This window comes from Lodderomyces beijingensis, assembly GCF_963989305.1.
Source record: "Lodderomyces beijingensis strain CBS 14171 genome assembly, chromosome: 3".
In the NCBI taxonomy this organism is placed as follows: domain Eukaryota; kingdom Fungi; phylum Ascomycota; class Pichiomycetes; order Serinales; family Debaryomycetaceae; genus Lodderomyces; species Lodderomyces beijingensis.
Genome location: NC_089972.1, coordinates 734,544 through 754,963, shown reverse-complemented (window position 1 = coordinate 754,963; position 20,420 = coordinate 734,544). Strand labels below are relative to the sequence as shown.

Sequence of the window (20,420 nt, the reverse complement as noted above, 5' to 3'; positions counted from 1 at the left end):
TTTGGTTTTAACAAAAAACAAATCACCACAACAACGAAAATAAAAAAAAAAAAAAACAGAACAAAGAAAAAAAAAATTGAAGGACTCTTTCCGTCTCTCTTTGTCTTTCCGCGTAAGGTGAATCTGGTCACGTGAACAGCCAGCATCTTTTTACTGACTGATGCCATAATCCCATATATTTGCTGGATGTACGAAAAATGGCGGCAAAACAATCATGAGTGGTAAATTTTGAATTCTTAATTTTTGGTTCTTGGTTATTGGTTCTCCACTTGATGATGGGCTCAAGTGGCTTGTGTCAGCAGTTGATGACGCTGTATGAGCCCAACTTCTCAATCATTTTCTCGACTTCGCCACGCGACTTTTGCAATTCGGTGCAGATAGAATCAAAATGCTGGAATCCAATCAACATCTTGATGAGGAAAATCATATCTTCTTCGTCTTTTTCCGATACTGCTTCTTGTTGCTCCTTTTGCGACTCGCTGTCTTTGCGAGAAGACGATGACGTTCTCGCGCTTCTCGCTGCCAACTGGACTCTGTGGGTGGAGCTTATTTCGTCTTCGTCTGACTCTTCGCTGTCATCTTCCGAAATCACGTCTTTGACCACGTGCAACCGAGGTCGATGTCTATCTGCACTTGAGGTAAAGCTGACGCGTCTTCTTGAATCGGTGGTTAGTGTCTGCTCATGAACACTACTTTTCAAGAGCCCTTCATCTCTCAGCTTATTAACGGGCGTTTTTATCTCTGGTTTTTTCCTCTTCAAGGTGTTGTTGTAAAAATCTTCCGGTTTGGGGACTTCGCCACTTTCAATGACCCTGGTGATTGCATGCAAGATGGGATATGAGTAAACACGGTAAATGATCCCTCGTAGTATTCCAAAGTTGATGAATCTCCTTACATCGACATTGCGTAGGAGTGCATTGTTGTGGATGCACCATTCCTTGACAGTTTGGCCTTGGTTTAGTGATCGATAAAGAGAAAACAAATCTGACTTTGTTGGAACTTTCACCGTGACGTTGTGCATCGTGGAGTTTTTGGGTGACTTGGACAAGTAGCTGCTTCGCGAATAAGGCGACGTCGAGGACGAAGTCAAGTTTCTGAAATAGTGGTTCGGCGAAGAAGAGCTCTCGGTAACTGGACGCGGAGAGTTTGTTGAAGGTGTGGGCGCAATTGAGGGTGCAATTGAGCCCGATCTCAAGTCGGCGGCTTCATCGTTGGTGACAACATAAGCCTGGCACAGTTCAGCCATACTTCCATCGTACTTGAGAAAATCGCCAACCAAGTTTGTTGGGGCATAAATGTTGCTAAACTGAAAGATGTCAATGATTTCAATGCAGTCGTAGTGCATAAACTGCTGGATACATTGCTTGGTCACGATATAGTTTGCCTCGCACAATTCGCTGATTCTCTTGACGGAGTTTATACCATCGATAAACGGCAAAATCTTGATCATGGTAGGGTCCCAGTTGACATCAACCAAGGGCTGCAACTTGACGTTGGGAAGGGGCACTTGATAAGCCTTGATATTAACTGGTGCAGGCAAAATAGGAAACAATTTAATGTCAACGGAGTTTGAGCTGTCCAACGGTATACAGCATTCCGAATAATTGTTCAAATCCTGATAAATCTGGGTGATTAAGGATTCGATCGAGGATAACGAGATTTGCTTTGTTCTAGACTGGCCTGGAGCTCTCAATTCACTGCCGTATATTTCATCCAAGCTGAGTCGGTGGTGGTGCTGGTGGTGGTTGTTAGCACCCAAATTGAGATCAGCCAAAGACGAGCCGGAGTTGCCATTGACTGGAAGAAGAGGTCTTTCCTCGGAATTTTTTGTCTTGCTAAAGGAATTATCCTTGTCCAATCTACTCAACATAAAACTCTGTTCTTCCAAAACTTGAAACATCTGGCCCATTCGCTTGATGGCTGATTCATAAGGTTTGGTATCGCCATCGTCGTATGGAAACACAAAGCAGAAGTTGAAGCTGAAAGAGTTTCGTGCGTATTTTTCATTCACCATGTGCACGGGAAAGCCCAAAACTTTCCACTTGTCAATCTTGAAAGATATGAGCCTGTTGCAAAGCTGTGGTTTGGGAATCACATAGTTTTTAACTATATCGAAATTGAACAAGCTTTTCTGCTCCTCGGCTTCGCTTTCCCCGTCTTCTAATCCTCCTCTTCTTCCTCCTCCTCCTCCTCCTTCGTCCTCTTCGTCACTGTTGTCGCTGTTACAATTGTTGTCAGAGTGTTCATTCTCGTAGGCTGGTGCTGCTGTAGTAGTAGTGCTAGTCGTTGACGATGTTGAAGCAATTAAATTTTCGGGAAACTGATGAACTATCTTTGTGCCTTCCTCCGGATGAAAAACAGCATAGAAGATACTGATGATTGGAATGAATCCATCTGACATCCCATACTTTTGTTCAACGGTCCTGAGGAGGTGTGGTCTTGGTGGACCTTGTCTTGAAGTGCGAAATTTTAAAAAAAAAAAAAAAAAAATATTAGAATATTTTAGGTGGTTATCCTGTCACACCAACCAAAGCGACGTAGCGTAGCCGTTGGGGCTAAACGTTTGCCTGGTTGGCAACGTCGAACATCTGTTGAGGAACAAAACCTCGCTGATGAATCAGTCGCGAGAGTTTGATGTGTAATGACATGAGCTACTTACTGTTTCGAATGAGAATGATAGGATAAAGAACAGAAGGCAACTAAAGTAAAGACATGCTTTTTGAGGTGTCTCAGAAACTTGCTGGGAAATGAAACAGTTCCAAGCAACATGAATTGTCGTTTTTTGATCCCAACTTGTCAACCGGTGGGTGGCCCTCTACGGCGAGGGGCTAGCCCATTCACATAAGCAATCTTTTCGGTTCCAGGTGAAGTTACCCTTGGCGTACTTTTTTGTTCGCTTTCTCCCCCATCAGCAAATGAACTCTTTGGATACATCCACCGGATATAACACGGTCATGGCGTTTTTTTGTGACTAGCAACACCCAAGTGGCACCTAAGTGGATAGAGCTAGCAAACACCATGGTGCCTCTAAGTAATCAAGTTGGTCTACTCTATGCAATCTTGAAACTTGTCCCAAGATTGCCAAATCATAGCGAAAAGACAAGTGCTGGTACATTTGCACAAAGTCCGCCACAGCAATTTCAAAGCCTGCCAGAGTGTTCCAAACAAGCTGTACGTCCGTTCTCCATTCGGCGCATTGTCACGGTTATCAACCGTCTCTTCAACAACGGGGACCACTTGGTCAAGGACCCTTTGGCCCGGGGCACTCCGTTCGCTTTCCACTTGGTCACAGTCACTAGTAGTTGGCATTTCAGCAACACAAATGGCTTGATGTGCATTTTGCTCACTCATCGCTGCGCTATAATCAGAAGCTCTCCTCCTGAAGATTGACAGAACTGCGCCTGTAACATGGCACACTTGACAGCACTCGCATGCCTTTTTAGCAAGCCTGTCGGCTTCTTCGTTCCCAATATTGCCACTGTGACCATAACAATGCAAAAGAGCAAACGACCCGGGGAAAAGCCTGTTGATTTTCCTATATATCTCCATAGCTTGATTGATTAAATCGGCATTGGCAACTGGTTGGTGCTTCAGATTGACCCAGTTGTTGAAATCTTCCCCATATCTTCTTCGGAACGCGGGGCCCTGGGTCGTGATTAAGTTAATGGCACTTCTTGCATCCGAGTAAAGTTCAAAAAAAATACATTTCGAATCGTGGCTCCGCTTGGCCTTTTCTTGAAAAATCAAATTGAGGCCAATTATGAGAGCATGCAACTCGGCTCGTTGGTTTGTATACGCGTGGTTCGTGGTTTCAAGCTGAGAAAGTGGCATGGACCTGCTCAAATCGGGCCTTTCTGGGGAGTAAACACCAGCTCCAGCGCGGCGTTGAGTATTACCGTAGGCGCGGATGCATGATCCATCGGTATATATTGTAACTATTGATGTTGCCATCGTGGATCAGTAGTCTAAACGCACATGCCCGACTTCTTTCTAGTCCAGCTTTCCTCCTGTTCTCTTCTCCTCCTGTTATATTTTTAAAAACCAAAAAATTGAAGAAAAATGTCAAAAAATTTCAAATCAAATTATGTTCAAGATGTGACTTGGTAGCGGCGCCACCCCGCTGAGCCTGAGCCTCAGTGTCATAAAACAGAGACCAATTGCAGCCAAATGAGTGATAGTATACATGGGAAGTTATCCCACTTGCTTTCTAGAAACAAGCGAATTGTGTTTTGTATTTGAAGTGTTTGAGGCGAAAGCTTTTTCCCTTTTTTCTCTTTGCCTAAGGGAGCTCTATTGCAAACTTTGTATCAAAATAAAAATCTAGACTGGGGAGAAACAAGTTTGGAGTAAAATTGTGCTAAATCTATCAATTTTTTTCTCTGTTCTTGAAAGTACGTTAAAAATCTGCAATATCAAGGACTCTCACCAAAAACAGGCTCCTCTAAGTATCTTAAAGCTTTCAACATCCACAATTGAAGTTCATTTGACAGTATTAGTGCTTCATAAGTGGCATTTGGCACTGAAAAAAGAAAAAAAAAAAAAATATAGTGACACCTACGCGATTCGAACGCGTGCATCTTACGATACTAGAATTCACAACTCGTTAAAGTCACAAGAATTTGAAGGTTCTTGAGTCTAGCGCCTTAGACCAACTCGGCCAAAGTGTCTTATTGTTGTTGAGACAATGTTTGCTTCCCACATATTCAAGCTTATCATTAGCTATACCTCCTGACATTTGATGCAATGACTACCGATCCGATAATTTGAGTTTTCCTTGCAAGTGAAGCTTACTTTATCTCCATTCCAAATTACAAAAGTCTCACGTCCGTGATATGTCAAACAACACGGCTTTAGAGGAGGACATGAAGATTACTTTTTGACATGCGCATTGCCATGGTATAATCTGCTGCAAATTGAAACATGTCTTAATTTAAACACGACAAAACAAGAGACTCAACCTCCAGCAATGAGATTCTGCCGAGTTCCACTTTACTCGATTGATCCAACTCTGAGTGAGCTCTCTCTCTCCCTCTCTCTCTTTCCAGCCCCGATTACGTGAACTTCCTTACATTTGAAAAGCAGCCGCTAAGAAAACCACAGTGAAGTGTACAGGTGAAAAAAAAAACAAGTAAAAGACGGAGGCTCTATTATCCGAAACACTCTGCAAATGTGTTGAGCTTGTTGCCCTTGTTGGTTTTGGTTTTGGTTTTTGAAACCGGTGTATGTCTGATATGTCACCACACACATCACAAAAGCCCCTTCTACTCCTTCTAGATCCACTCCACTCGTTGCACTTTGCAAAAGTTTTTTTTCTAGGAATTTTGAAACCGGAGTGAGTCTGAAAAAAATCCAACGGACTGAATATATCCAGCACTCAAGTCATAATACTATTGAGCTGCCTCTTTCGCCATCGCCACCACCACCACCACTACCACAGTAAAAAACTCCTCTATCCAAATACCCAAAGCCTATCAAGAAAAAAAGCGAAAAACGAGAGTTACGAGTCTGGTTCCGACGAGAGTTGCTGCTGCTGTTGTTGTGTCTTTCCAAGGGTCCAAGGTAAAAATTTGAGATTTATCTCCGATGCCTTCCAATCAAGACAATAATAAACAACACACAGAGTCAGAAATTGAGACAAAGCTTGTAGGCCCCTCCGCTTGTCGCAGAGGTATCGGACTTTGCCCCTGCTATTGTTCCCAACAAAGCATGTAATTTGGAACAAACTGTGTCCTTTTTTTCTTACCTTCCCTTTGACAACATTTTTGCCTATTGTTTTTGGGGCCGAATTACCATCTTCCACTGCGTGTCAAACACCGAATGGATTCAATTCGGAGAATACAAAAAAAAGAACTCCCTCTTATGAAAAGGCAATAGGCAATGCTTTGCAAACATCGAAACTTTTACACAGCAGCATAGAGGAGATAACTCGAGCCTGAGAGCTACTCTAGCCTAAGATAACCGTGAACTGTGTGAACATAGTTTGAACTTCGGCGACGCGGTAAACATTAAAAAATAAAAATTGGCGCAACAAAATAGCCGCGGCCTAAAAACAAAAAAAAAAAAAAAAAAGCCAGTAGAGAGACGATGAGGGAGGGTAATAAACTCATTGTATATGCAGATACTTGTGGAAAAAGATTCTACCTCAAATAAGACGCGGTGGCAAAACTTGGCTCATTGGCTCATGAAGACGCCTTGCGGTCCCAGCACACGCTGGTGCTGCCAGAAATTAAAGACTGCTCACGCCTTAGGAAAAGCGTTGAATTCTGTTTGGTTGAGAGTGGTTTTACTGTGTGGAGATGGGAGGAAGAGTATGTAAGTATGGATGTACCGCTATCATCGCTCCTTTTTTTTATTTTCTTATCTCTCTCTCTCGCGGCACCCATTCACTCACCACCACCACCACCTAAGCTGCTACAACTGCAACAACTGCAACAATCCAAGAACAATAGCAGCGCTAGCAGCTGCTACATTGAGCAGACCTACATGACACCCTACTATGTAGCTGGACAGAGACGCAGTAGTCTCGTCAATGTTGTTGACAGAGTCAAGAAAACTGCCTCTTTGACAATAACAACAGCAACACACCCACACATATACACGTTTAACACCCTACCAACGCTCATACACATTTAGACTCGTACAGACACACGCCCGTTTATATATTCCTGTCACATTCACATGTCGGGCCTCTTATCAGTTTCACTCAATCTAAGATCCTCTCTATAATCAGCCCCTTGATTATAAGCTCATCGTCGTCGTCGTCGTTTCGTCGTCAGCTTCAGACTATATCTAAGCACGTCAGTTTCCCCGCCTTCCTCCTCCTCCTTCAGAGTTCCAGAATCTCGACCCTGATCGTCGTCCGTGAGCTCCAAGCGACACGATCCCCTCACCAGCCGCTTCAAACCCGCCCAAATTGGCCTCCCCCCTCCGAACCAAGTTAAAAAAAAAGAAAAATTTTTTTAACTCAAAAGACCGCCAAAAAGACGAAAAAAAAAAAAAAAAGCCCACGAGCTCTCTCTTCTCCCCCACTATGGAGTCAAAGAATGTTCACTTCATGACGGAAAATGAGTTGGGTTCACTAAACTTGGAGACAAGCAATGGGTCGTCCGGCAACAATACAGTACACAGTGTGCACACCGGCAACTCAATCGCGACTACCTCATCAAGCTCGTCAAGCTCGTCGAGTTCATCATCAAGTGCATCCTCGTTTCATCGCTCGTATCACCCACGAGAATTATGGGAGAATTTCCGAGATGGGTTCAAGTCATTTGACTACACCACCTTGCCGCCCGTGTATTTGGAGCATTTCAAACAGCAATCACAACAGCCTCAAAAGGAACAAGTCGAGGCGGTGTCTTCGTTACAGGATCCCAACCGCAACACGACATTCAACAGCATTCAACGTTTACTAGATCCAGAAACGGCAAGCAAGGAAGCGACGTTGCACCCTGCCCACCCTAACTTCGACTACTCCAAGTTTTCGCAATTGGAAAGAGATGCGCTCGTGACGGCAATGAGCCCCTTGAGCAAAAGGTTGGGCACAAGACATTTAACCTATATTTCACTCGGGGCAAGTATCGGAACTGGACTATTTATAAGTAGTGGCACATCACTACAGGCGGCGGGTCCGCTTGGCTTGTTGTTGACATGGGCGTTTGTCGGCAGCTTGGTGTTTGCAACCATGTCGGGTCTCAGCGAATTGGCCACGGCTTTCCCCGTTAGCGGTGCATTTGTGACTTTCCCTTCCTTGTTTATTGAAAAATCAGTGGGGTTTGCCATTGCCTGGAATTACGCGTTGCAATGGCTTGTCACGATGCCTTTGGAGTTGGTGGCGGCGTCCATGTGTATTCAATACTGGAACCGACATTTGCACCCTGCGATTTTCGTTACCGTGTTTTACATCGTGATTGTTATCATCAACTTGTTTGGCATTCGAGGTTACGGCGAGATTGAGTGCGCCATGAGTCTAATCAAAGTGTTGGCCGTGGTGGGGTTCAATATCCTTGCCGTGATCATCGTGGCTGGCGGTGTCCCGGGGCAACCCTACATTGGTGGCTCCAACTGGCATGCGCCCAAGGGAGGCTTGTTCAACACAGTGGAGCCGTTTAAGCAAATGTGTTTTATCATCTCGAGTGCCAGCTTTGCCTTTGCCGGGTTGGAGTTGTTTGCCTTGGGTGCCGCCGAGTCGTCAACGCCAAAAGTATCCATCAACAAGTCGCGCAAACAGATTCTTTACCAGATTGTCATTTTCTATTTGGTCAGCTTGGTCATGATCGGATCCTTGGTTAGTTACAAGACGCCGCAATTGGGCATGTCGAGAGACGGAGGCATTGGCATCGACGTGAATACTTCACCTTTTGTCATTGCCATTAAGAATGCCCATATTAACGTGCTTCCTTCAATAATGAATGCCGTGGTGATCATCACTGTGCTTTCAGTCGGCAATGCCTCGGTATATGCTTCCACGAGAGTTCTTTCCGCGATTGGCGCATTAAGCCAAGGACCATCATTCCTCAGGTTCATTGACCGTAAGGGCCGTCCCATGGGTTGTCTCCTTGTGCAATTTGCATTTGGTCTCCTCGCGTATCTCGTGTGCATCCCGGGAGCCTCGACCACCGCTAGCATCTTTGGCTGGCTCTTGAGTTTGAGCGGCTTGAGTGCGCTCTTTACGTATCTATCGATAAACATTTGTCACTTGAGATTTGAGCGGGCGTTAAACTACCAAGCTAGGCCACCTAAGCGGGAATTGCTATACGTGTCGCCTCAGTGGTGTTCCTGGTATGCGATCGTGGCCACGTTGACGATCTTGGTGTTGCAGTTTTGGGCCGCGTTGTGGCCACCGGGAAACCACGGCAGGGCCAACGCCACAATTTTTTTCCAAATCTATCTTAGTTTGCCGGTTCTCCTAGTCAGTTATGTGGGACACAAGGTCTATGAGAAAGTGGTTAATGGTGTACCGTTGACCAAGTTGTGGCTTTCTGTCGATGAGATTGATGTCGACTCTGGTAGAAGACAAGTTGATTTGGAAGTTGTTAAGCAGGAGATTGCCGAGAGGAGTGATTATCTAGAGTCGAAGCCGTGGTGGTTCAGGCTCTATCATATCTTTTGCTGATGGTGGCAACCGCCAAACGCCGTTCTTGTTTTTTTCTTTATGCCCTTCATTCGCTGTCGATTTTCATCTTATATTTTCCAGTTTGATTAGATGCCGATATTTATATTCTTTTATTTATTCGTCATTTTGCATTAAGAACATTTAGAATAAACGTTAGATTTAAGTAAGAGCAGGCACGCGTAGCAAACTACAGCAAGTTACGACTCGGTGATGATGGTTGTGTACCTGACAAGTATAGAGACCGATAATTGAGCTATCCAGAGTACAGTTACTGCACAACTGCAAAAAAATGAAACCTTGATAACGTTCACGTGACTGCAATCGTTGAAAAAGCCGCCAAAGACCGCTTAAGTGGCGGGCACGCGCGCAACTGGGCCCAGTTTCACTTTGATTCCCTTTGCTTCACTTTGGCTGATTCAAAACTTTTGCCTATCTTGCCACTCCGGTAGATTGCCATGTGAGTCATGCTTCATTCCAGTTTGAAACAGCTGGGGGCCCGAGAGCTAACAACAACCACGAGGGAAGAGGGGGATAAGGAGGGAGGAGGGGTATGGCTATTGCAAATCCGGATCAACAACAACAACAACAACAACAGCATAGGCCCTCTTGCGAGCAATTCCAGATTCACGGCCATCCGCAGCGACAATCTCCAATTTTACACACTCACCGACGATCCCCACGACAATTGGACACTTCTTATCTCTATTACTACCACCACTACCACACACAAGCGCCGTCTTTTACTTGTCGCCAATACCTTACCCCTATATTCCACGCGAAGAGCGCCTTATTTTATTTTTTTTTTCTTGACTTGTGGTGGGAGAATCTGGGGTAGATACAACCAAAGAGGAAAGAGGGGAAACCTGCAGCAGCGATACCGGCCCACACCAACACCACGAGAAGAACAAAATCAAAAAAAAAGAACACCCACGAACCAACAAAAGAAAACCACCAATACGCTCAATCCCTCTACCTTCCTCTTTCCTCTTTCCAACGTCTCCTCGCACGCTCAGTCAAATGATCCGCACATCGCTCCTACCAGAAGAATAAAAGAAAAAAAGAAAAAGAGGCCCCGAAGTCGGGATGTTATCGAAACCTCAACCCGTGATTCGATCTTCGAAAAAAAAAAAAAATTTCCGCTCTTTTTTTTTTTTTTTTCAAGAAGCAAACCCGCACGCCGGTCAAGCTTCTATTCCGTGGCTTGCTCCATCGCTCGATTGACCCACTTGGCGCTTCTCCCCCTTTCCTCCCCTCGTTGGAAAATGAGCAATATACATGGACGCCATATTTTATTTTAATTAGGCGCCTCGTTCTTTTTCTTTTCCCTTCTTTCCTTTTCTTTTCGTGTGTTTGACGTTCTTTTTACGTTGGTGTGTGTGTAAGTGTTCGTACCGGTTGGCCGCATTTTTCCAACGTGGATTGTATTTGCGATTGGGTGTTAAACCCGAGACCCGTGTGTGTGTGGGGAAAGTAGAAGGCGGAAAACGAGGGAGCGGGGGGAGGGGGGGGAAATGACAATGGGTTCTTGATGACGATTCAGATAAGCTCTGTCTGGATGACGCTACTCGTGTTGGCTGATTCTTTTTTTGAATTTGAGATGGCAATTCGGGGCTGAGGAGGAGATTAAAAGAGGAGAAGAAGCGAGGGGATAAGCAAAGGAGAGGAGGATGAGGAGATGGATTCAGTGGTTTCGCTTAGTTGTTAGGGTATCTGAAACCGCCCCGTGTCCGGAGTGTCGCAGTGTCGCAATGTCGTGTCTTGTTTCTGTTTCTGTGACTCTCCCCACATTTTCCTCTCATATCTGTGTTATAATTCGAGAAGAATTAGTATGTGACCACTTTAGATAATAAGTTGAGTCAGAGACAAGAGCGAGGTTTGGAAAAAGGCTGATATCCATTGAGTTGATTGAATTTGCCACTGGGCAAAAGAGAGACCCAGAGAGCTGGCTCGGGAGTGATCCCCTTGAGAATAATTTAGCTTGCTCATCGGCATACATCTCAACGCAAGCAATTCGGGCCATTCAAAGGGCCTCGCCATGTCGGGTGGAAATAGAAAGTATCCAACCTGCATATAACACGCGACAAACAAAAGACAGCAGCAGCAGCAGCAGCAGCACCTTGTTTAGTGTCTACTTACGGCTGCGTTTGACCCAACAGACTCTCTCAGGCCACACAACCACCCACCTAATAGCCTCAAAAAATCAAAGTAAGTCAAACAGTCAGAAACCTACAATCTTGAACCCAGGTAAGAATGATAGGTTGTACTTATAAATTATATAGATTATAAGCAAAGTAAAAAAAAAAATCAAAGTAAAAGACACCGCTAGCCCCAAATAACAAAAACCCAATACATGGAAAACAAACGAACCAAAAAAAAACCCCCTCAGATTTGTAGTAACAGCAAGTGAAAAATTTCCAGCGACACCAAAAACAGGACCCCAACAGGCCCGTGACCTTACGTTCAATAGGGAATACTAGGAGTCATCTTGAATAACCATTTCCTGTAGTTGTTCTGGATCAACTCATTGTTGTTCTTGATGATCAAGTCGTCGTTGCTGATATTGGCAGCTGTCCCGTTGCCATGGTCGCGGTACAAATTCGCGGTGCAGTTGTGTTTCTGCAGTAGGTTGCCATTCATTCTCTGCTTGCAAATGACGCACTCGTACATCAAGTAGTCGTCCGCTTCTCCGTCTGCGTCGTCTCCTTCGTTGTCTTCGTTCTCGTACTTGTAGGAGAGGGGAGTAGATGTTTCGTCTTGGGAAAAGACCGAGTCGAGCGACGATGAAGCTACCGAGTTGTTGCGGCTGTAGTTCTGGGGAGTAAGAAGGGGCGAAGTGAGCGAGGCATCTAAATCTCGCAGTTGTTCCCGCGTTCTGTTGTTGGTGTTGCTTGATTGTCGAAGACGCTCTGTTGTTGTTGTTGTTGCTGTGGTTATATAGTTTGGCTCTTCCATGTTTAATTCGAAAATGTCTTCGTCATAGTCGTCCATGTTGGCAGCACGCAGCTGTGAATTCAGCAGCTGCTGCTGAGACGATGGAGTTATGGATGGATTGGATTTATCAAATTGGAACAATTGTGGGAATTGATTGTATGTCATTTTTTTATTTTTATACAAGGGTGTGTTTAATGCAATTTTTTATATGCTACGGGAAATAGAAGTAGTAGATGTTGTAAGAGTAGTAGTAGCAGTAGTAGTTGTACAGTTGTATCTAAATTGAAGTGATTGTTGTTGTCGAAAGTGAATGAAAGAAAAGTGGTGGCTATTTGATTGCAAAAAAGTTGAGAGAGCACTCTGGGAAAAAGCGTGGTAGTTTTATAAGAAAGAAAAAACCTTGACTGGGCTTGGAGCCATGTGGTAGCAACTCTGGTGGTTATCTCACCTTTCTCTCACTCTGTTTCTCTTCTGACAGACACACTTTTTTTCTCTCACTCGTTTTCCTTGTCACGTGATGCGTTGTAATGAGGGAAACTGTGGTGGTGGTGGTGGTGGTGGTGGTGTCTGTTTGACTCATACCCACACTTATACTACCACACAACCACACAACCACACTGACAACCACAACCACAACCACAACAGTACTACCACCACCACCAACACTGCAACCACCGTTATGACAGAACTTCAACAGCAGTTTTCCACTTCTGCTTACAAACGCATCCCTAATAATCTCTTTTACTGCTACTGCTACTACTGCTACTTTCTTCTTCTACACACCGGTTGATGTCATAAACTGCAGAGGTTTCCACAACTGTAAGTATGCAAATCACCTTGACAATTGAAACAGTCTGCACCATCCACGACTATCGAAATGTCGACCATCAAGACAAAACTCAAGCCTCCTCCTTCCACCTGGCCCCCTTGCCCCCCTCCCCCTCGCCTCTCTTTGCCTCCTTTTTACTTCCTATTCCTCCTTCTCCTCTTCTTCTTTCCCCTATATCGTATCGCCTTGTCTGTCCCTGTTATTGAAAAATTTTCAAGATTTCACGCAGGGCACTGATAAAGTCTCGTTATCTAACGCAATATAGCACAATCAATCGCAAAAAAAAAAATGAATAAAAAAAATCACCAATTTTTCCTTAAAACAGAGCGGAGTCGAATGGTGACGTACTCGGGACAGACAAAGAACGAAAGCAAAAAAATTTAAAAGCTTACTTGAGTCCCGCTTGTGCCCCAAAACTCAAACACAAGGGAGACTCGGGGGGGGGGGGATGCCAAACTGGAAACTAGCGAGAGCTCCTTTGGCCTGGCCTGGCCTGGCCTCTTTTCTTTTTACGGTGTCGACATTAAAATCTCTCAAATCTCGATGTTTTCTGTTGTTTGTTTTGATGTATAACCCCTATAGCCTATTGCAGTAACTACGAGATTTTTTTTTTTTTTTTGGCGTAGCATGTGGTGATGAGTTGACAATGAGATATCGTGGGATTTACAACGCTTGACATGTGGGTGAGGGTTTTTGACAATTGCGAGAAAAAGAGAGGAGAAGACGGTTTTTTTCATCATTGAGGCTCATGAGAAGTTCGAGTTCGCTATGGTGAATAACTGGATCATAACAAGACCGACCACGATCACGATCATGGCCTTGGCCACTTACACCATTGCCGAGATCGGAGCAGGCTAGAATACGAACGGGAAAAAAGACTGGGCCCTTTTTTTTTTACTTCTGTTTGAGTCATATCTTGATGAAACGTAAAAAATTGACGTGGGTACCATCAATCTCACTGTATTTTCTTTTCCGCCTGCTGATTTGGAAAGATAAGCAGCTGTTGCTCCCCGTCCAATCTCTCTATCTCTCTCTCACTCTATCGACTTCTGGCGCCCTATCGGAGTTTAACCGCCGCCGCCCTTTCCTCACTGGCTAGCAATCGATAAAACCCGCTTTGGCGAATTGCGCAATACGAAGAAAAGTACGTTTGAATTTTGGGGGGGGTTTTTTTTTTGGTTGTTTTTTTGATGCGGGTGTTTTGCCTGATTCGGACAATGCATCCATTAAACTCCCTCTTCACCACCTTCTTCGTAAACTAGAGAGATTTTTTTTATTCTCAAGAAGTTAGAGATGGATTGGCTGGCATGGTGGGTTTTCTTTTTCAGATGTCAGTGAGGGATTAATCGATACGAAAACGCGCTGGCTAGATAGCTCGCTAACAATCAATCAATCTTTCTCTTATCGTCAAGCCTTGTTGGATTTCATTCAGTTGGAGCGAATTTATTTTTGAAATTCGGATTACCGTGAGCAAGCTTCAAATTTGCAACTGAGCCACGGTCCTTCAACAACGCGAATAATGAGCGGATTTTTTTTTTTTTTTTTTGTTTTTGACTTGACTCGACTGAGAGTTTCACAAGTTGGCTTTTACTAGAATATGACACTTTTTCCACAGATGAGTGAATCTAAGCCCTAGAGTTTTTTGTGCATTGCTTTGACACAAGAACCTTCCCTTTCCCTGTACCAACAGCCACGTCATCTCATTGCAACGCCACGATTGGAGAGTCGAAAGACCAATATACCAAGAGACCAGAGCATTATGCTTGCTTTATCGAAGGAAAAATACCTCAAAATACTTTGATTTGGGATAATGTAACAAAGGCTCGACATGGGGAAGAACCGTGAGATGACAAGTAAGAGAGAAAGTAGCCACACACACACATTCACATGTTTCTTTCTTGACTCTTTTTTTCAATTGCTTTGCTTTGCTGTTGCAACTGACCGCCATTATCCACAGTCGAGATTTCGTCTCACCACAAAAACAAAAAGTTTTTGACGTTTCGGAATATATGAAACCAATATGAAACTGTGGATAGAGAATAAGAGATGTTGGTGACTTACTTGCTTGCTTGTTTTTCTTTTTCTTTTTTTTTCTTTCTTGATAGAAAAGTGTGGGTTTTTTTCCAGTTGATGCCGTTTTAGCTGGATGCGGAAAACCTCATGAAGTTGAAAGGAGAAACGCCACAACCTGAGCCTCTCATTCTTTTTGCAGATGAGTTGAGTAGATTAGCCCTTGGCAATACATGGCTTTCGCGAGTTGCGGGAAATACCTCGTTGAACTAGGACTCGCAAAACAACAGTCAAGCATAGCCTATCACTTTCAGTCAATCAGAATTCTATTTTTCGATTTTAGGTGGCTTGCGAAAAAAGCTCCTCACGTCAAAAACGTCAGAACTAAATCCTTCCATTTTAATATGTAGTTGCGCAATTTTTTTCAAATTGAACAAGTCTGTCCGCGCCTCACAAGAACAGATCCAACTCGGATCTGTATCATATAAGCGCAGTTGAGAAAGAAAAATGTTTGAAGTTAGAGTCCTTCAAGACTCCATAGATTTAGGCGCTTGCTTTGATTTTGAAACTTGAGTGAAAATTTCACCAGTTTTTTTTTTTTTTTTTGACTTTTGACAAAAGGCGTTTTGTCGTTGCGTATAACAAGCTTTCTAAAAAAAAAAAACAGGGTATAAAAACCTACTAGGAATGGATGACCATATTTTTATCTTAAATTAGTGAAGGGAGGAGGGGAAGGAGGAAGGAGGAAGGAGAAAGGAGGGAGAGATAGCAAAATGGATCGACGAAAAGCTGAGGCTTGGAACTTGAAAGTTCGAAACGGACCGAGCTTTGCAAGGGATGTGGGACTTGTGCGAATGAGATTGGAGCTTTTGTTTTCGGATTTCTACATCTCCGGTTTCGAAAACGACGATCCCTTTTCATAAGAGGAAAAGTCAATTGACTTGAGGACCAGAAAAGCAAGATAGGGTCAAAAGAAGGGGGAAGGGGAGGAGGGTGAAGATAGTGCATAGGATAGCTCAACACTGCAAGCCAAGTTAAAGCTGGTTGTGAGCAAAACCAAAGCACCCTAGATCTTGAACTTCCTGTTCTTCCCCCTTTCTCTGATCTGCAACTATCCGATTCCAAATGCGCCAGTAAACGACGGTTCCGTTCAACAACCCCTGTCTCTGATTGCCTAATCGGGATACCCCATGTATCCCTTGCTGAAACCCTAAGTTGTTCTCTTTTTACTTTTTCCTTTTCTTTTCTCGTAAATAGGGTGTCTCCTTTGAATCTTCAATTCTATATCGCCAAAGTAGCCAGTCACGAACAGAAGCGGAGTAAAGAGAGTGAATCCTAGTATCGGCGAAAGGAAGCCACGTTTCAATCCAAGATAAAAAAAAAGCCTGCAACAGTAACCAACTCCAAGCCGATTTCCACACCTTTTTCTCCTCCGTGGGTCCGAAATAGAGTTGCTAGTTGCCTACAGAATCTCCACATCAGCAAGATGCAAAAAGCAGGAAAGAAGAGTAAGTTCTTCATAGATTGTACCCCCGTTTCACGCTGTTTTTCTCTGTCGGCGGTTTCAAACTCTTTTTTTATTTTTTTTCAGACATTTTTTCCCCCGACTAATTTCGGTGTCTGTTTGCAGCCAATCGCCGCAAGGGAGCAGCAACCACGAGGGTCGGGGTAGTCTAGATGCACTGATGATGAAACTCAACTCGTTTACACAAATTAACTGGATCAAAGCAAATCAAAAAAGGGTTTCGACGGCGGAGCTGGTGGTTTCTACAATTACCTCTCGTTCAATTGCTAAGATGATGTAACTCTGCCAGTGGGAATCGGTAAAGGCTATGTTTTTGCTTCGTGAAAGAGCGAAATCGAGACTTTTTTGTTCCAAGAATATAGGAGGAGGAAAGTCCTTACAAGGCACTTGGGTTGTGCTTTCGCGGGCCAGGACTCTTTTTGCTCAGGAAGTGATACCACTGGCCCAGCCCTGTTCCCCGTTGGTTTCCACAAACTTACAAGAGAACTGGGAAATTGAGATAGGGAGAAGAAAGCGGACGAGAGCAAGGAATGTTTCATCGATTGCCGTTAGTTTCAAATCTTTTTCATGACCATAGAGGAGTTGTTGAGCTCTCCCTTTCGTTCACACTTTTGGGTGAAAAAAAAATAGGGTAGGAGTTTGCCTAGCTCTTTGCATCTGACATTACTTTGGTCAATTATTCGCCAACACACCTCTTGCAGGTTTTTGTAAATGTCCATTGGGTAAGGAACAAAAAAATAACCTAATGAAACCGCATAGTAGTGATCCATTATTCACTGAGTGAGATTGAAAATTTGACCTACCCGGACACACTTTAAACCACTGGACCAAAAGGCCATACAAGCCAACAAGTCTTTTCTACTTGCTCTTCCCGGCAATTTTGCCCATGGATCTGCCCCGATCTTGATAAACTCGCAAGGATCACTCTCGCATATGTGTACGGGTAAGTGTGCCATTCCACGTTTGCGCGTTTACGAAAAAAGCTAGAAACCGTTTTGATTCTCCCCATGCAGATACAATCAAATGGCCAACTCAACGACTTTGGAAATGAGGCTATAACATTGCTTATTGCCGAGGAACAACTTGCACAGTTCAAGTCGATTGAACTTGGAGAGATAAAGAGAAGGGAAAAACCATCAAGCGGAACAACCAAGCCGTGCGCAATTTATTCCGCTAGCACGGAAAAAAAATATCAAAATATTACAGTTCCTGCTGCTGCAATCTTCAAGATCTCCACCGGCTGGTACCAAATCCCATACCCCAAAATGAATGAAACAATCCTGCAAAAGTTGGTGCTCGAATTGTACCCTGAGGACGTAATTGAGGAAATTGTCCAGTATGCTGGATTGAACCAGCTCATACAGCTTTTAAAGCCCCAAAATCGAGAGTTTCTCAATTGCAACCACCACCTCCGTCACGCCATAGATAAGCTTATTCAAAAGTCCAGTGGGAAAATTCAATTCAACAATAGGATAAGCCGCCCTTCGTTTTTGCACATCTACTTGCGAATACCGACTTTTATCGAAAAGGAAAATGTACACTTTTTGCAAAGCGAGCAAGATTTCATCATATTGGACCAATATTGCCGAGCTAGAGGCTTGGATGTCACGCTAACTATAGCATACTTTTTCTGGACCTTGGCCGACATTTTCGATTTCAAGGAGTTGATTTCCGCACTAGGAGACGGGAGTGGAGTCAAATACCAGATTGATCTTGATTTTTTGGCGGGGCTCCTTTACCTGATCAAAGTCGAAGTGCTATGGAGGCAATTGAAACAGCAATGCGGAATGTCAATTGAAACGATTGTGTTTACAGGCCACGAGTTCCTGTCGAGATTCTACCTTGATTATTTCCCTAACCTCAAGGCGCTCTGCGTGGGTGATTGCCGGGAAATAGACTTCCAATACATGCAGAATCTGCATCTTGAAAAATTCGCCCTTGGCGGCGACCTCAACAGGATATTCAATAGAACTAATAAATTGGAGTTGACTTCACTACCTGAAACTTTGACTTATCTCCGACTAGGCCGGGTCAAACTCGAGGACAAGTCACGAGCTGAGCCCGAGGAAAGAGAGAGGAGGCAAGATGCGTCCCAGTTGCCGAGCTTGAATCCAGTGCCGTTAAAGTTAAAAACGCTCCGGTTCGAATATTCCACATTTCTGGATTGGGAGCCCGATGATGTCGCGTCTATTCTTGAAGACCAGTTTCTACAGCCAAATGTAGGACGTTTACAGGATTTCCAATTTGTAACGTGGCGGCGAAATGAACGTTTTGCTCCTGTTGTGGCAAATCAACAATTTGATCGCGACTTGATAAAACTATTCAACAAGGTTATTTGCAAAGACTTGCACTCTCTAGACTTGACCTTACCAAGCAGAGACCTCACGCTTTGCTTGGAGAATTTTCCCACTTTGCAAAAATTGACAATAAGGGCCCAGGGGAACCTGGAAATATTGAACCAATTGCAATTTCCCGAGACTCTTGAAAAGCTAGACTTGAGCGACAATGGAATTGTGGATTTCTCTAGCATCGACAAGAGTCTTCCCTTGAATTTGAAAATGTTGGACTTGAGCGACAATCCCATCAACTGGAGCACATATACTCCCGCGTTTGACAAGCTTCAAAAGTTGCGGAAACTCAGACTTTTCAACACACACATTGGCTCCAATATTGACAAGATCTCGTTTCCTGACTCGATTGAGCAGCTCTCGCTTGAAGTGAATCAAATTCAATCGATAGATGAAGTGAGATTTCCCAAAAATTTATCCAACTTGGGCATTGGGTCCAACAAATTGTCAACGGTGTATAAACCGCATTTCCCCGCTTCCCTCAAAACTTTGCACTTGACGGAAAACTTGTTGAGAAAAGTTGACCTCCACGAGTTTCAGTTTCAGAATCGCACCGCGTGTCGCATTGAGATTTTGTATTTGAACTACAACAGATTATCAAACGTGAGCAATTTGCAACTACCGCAAACTTTAAAGATCCTCAACTTGGATGGATGCGAGATCAAAGCCATTTCCGGTGTCGAGTTTGCACCATCGATAGAGGAACTCAGCATTCTGGGCTGTGACCTAACTCTAATGAAAAACGTTACATTTGGAGAGCATTCCCGATTGAAATACTGCTGCCTCTCGGAGAATGAATTGCGGAACATCGACGAGGTCAAGTTCCCGCAGTCGGTATTGGACATCAACCTTTCTCGAAACCTGTTGTTAAAGATTCCTGCCAGCGTGAAGAAGCTTGGCAATTTAAAAGTGCTCAATCTCTCCACCAACTTTATCCGCACTGCGATTTACGAATTCCAGACCTCGAGCATCGAAGTGCTAGATTTATCCTTCAACCACATGAAAAAGCTCAAGTTGCAGTTCCCACTTGCCGCGAAGTCGAGATTGCAATCCATCAATCTCAACATGAATGAATTGGCTGAATTTGATCTACATGATATCGGCCACGACCCGCAAACGAGGCTCCCGCATACAAGATTACGCGAAATCGATTTGAGCTGCAACGACCTATTGAAGCTGGCACAATTGGAAAGCTTCAACTTCAAAGCAAGCTTACCGCTGTCCCTTTTGTACTTGATGACGAGCCCCGGGATAAACAATGACAATGGTGCTCCTGCAGTGCGAATTGGACACCACTATTCAACGTCGATTTTGTCGTCAAGTTCTTACAACCGAGTTTTGGACCACAAGAGTTATGACGCCAGGGACGACATATACCTTTGCGACAGGAAGCGCATCGATTATCCGAGCTCTATTTAGTGGGTGAAACAGGGATTCCGTAACCCCCCTTATGAACAAAATGATTAATATATTTGCAAGCACGAGTAGTATTTATGATATAATCTGAAATGCTTTGTTGTCTTGAGTGACTCCCACATTACAAGCTTGTCGTCCGCAAGTCTACTATATACAAATGGAATATACTTAAAACACAATCTTGTCTATAGAATCTCCTCCCCTTTCGCCCCGTCCTCCGTCCTCGTGAAAATAATCTGTTCCTTTCTT

The 20,420-nt window shown here is 44.0% G+C and overlaps 5 protein-coding genes across 5 annotated transcripts; 2 read left to right on the top strand and 3 right to left on the bottom strand. All coding sequences in view use genetic code 12, as the record gives it.

The window, feature by feature from the left end:
- Positions 1-295: 295 nt before the first annotated feature.
- LODBEIA_P24010 (uncharacterized protein) lies at positions 296-2,401 on the bottom strand (the record flags this gene model as incomplete). The annotated part of the gene is made up of 1 exon (XM_066972397.1): positions 296-2,401. The coding sequence occupies one exon, from the start codon at positions 2,399-2,401 to the stop codon at positions 296-298; it is 2,106 nt and encodes a 701-aa protein (XP_066829339.1).
- Positions 2,402-3,045: 644 nt separating this feature from the next.
- LODBEIA_P24000 (uncharacterized protein) lies at positions 3,046-3,951 on the bottom strand (the record flags this gene model as incomplete). Its single annotated transcript, XM_066972396.1, has 1 exon — positions 3,046-3,951. The coding sequence occupies one exon, from the start codon at positions 3,949-3,951 to the stop codon at positions 3,046-3,048; it is 906 nt and encodes a 301-aa protein (XP_066829338.1).
- A 3,079-nt stretch (positions 3,952-7,030) lies between these two features.
- On the top strand, positions 7,031-9,112 carry LODBEIA_P23990 (uncharacterized protein; the record flags this gene model as incomplete). The annotated part of the gene is made up of 1 exon (XM_066972393.1): positions 7,031-9,112. One exon carries the CDS (start codon positions 7,031-7,033, stop codon positions 9,110-9,112), a length of 2,082 nt encoding a protein of 693 aa, XP_066829337.1.
- Positions 9,113-11,572: 2,460 nt separating this feature from the next.
- LODBEIA_P23980 (uncharacterized protein) lies at positions 11,573-12,208 on the bottom strand (the record flags this gene model as incomplete). The annotated part of the gene is made up of 1 exon (XM_066972392.1): positions 11,573-12,208. The coding sequence occupies one exon, from the start codon at positions 12,206-12,208 to the stop codon at positions 11,573-11,575; it is 636 nt and encodes a 211-aa protein (XP_066829336.1).
- A 5,206-nt stretch (positions 12,209-17,414) lies between these two features.
- LODBEIA_P23970 (uncharacterized protein) lies at positions 17,415-20,174 on the top strand (the record flags this gene model as incomplete). The annotated part of the gene is made up of 1 exon (XM_066972391.1): positions 17,415-20,174. The coding sequence occupies one exon, from the start codon at positions 17,415-17,417 to the stop codon at positions 20,172-20,174; it is 2,760 nt and encodes a 919-aa protein (XP_066829335.1).
- Positions 20,175-20,420: the final 246 nt, after the last annotated feature.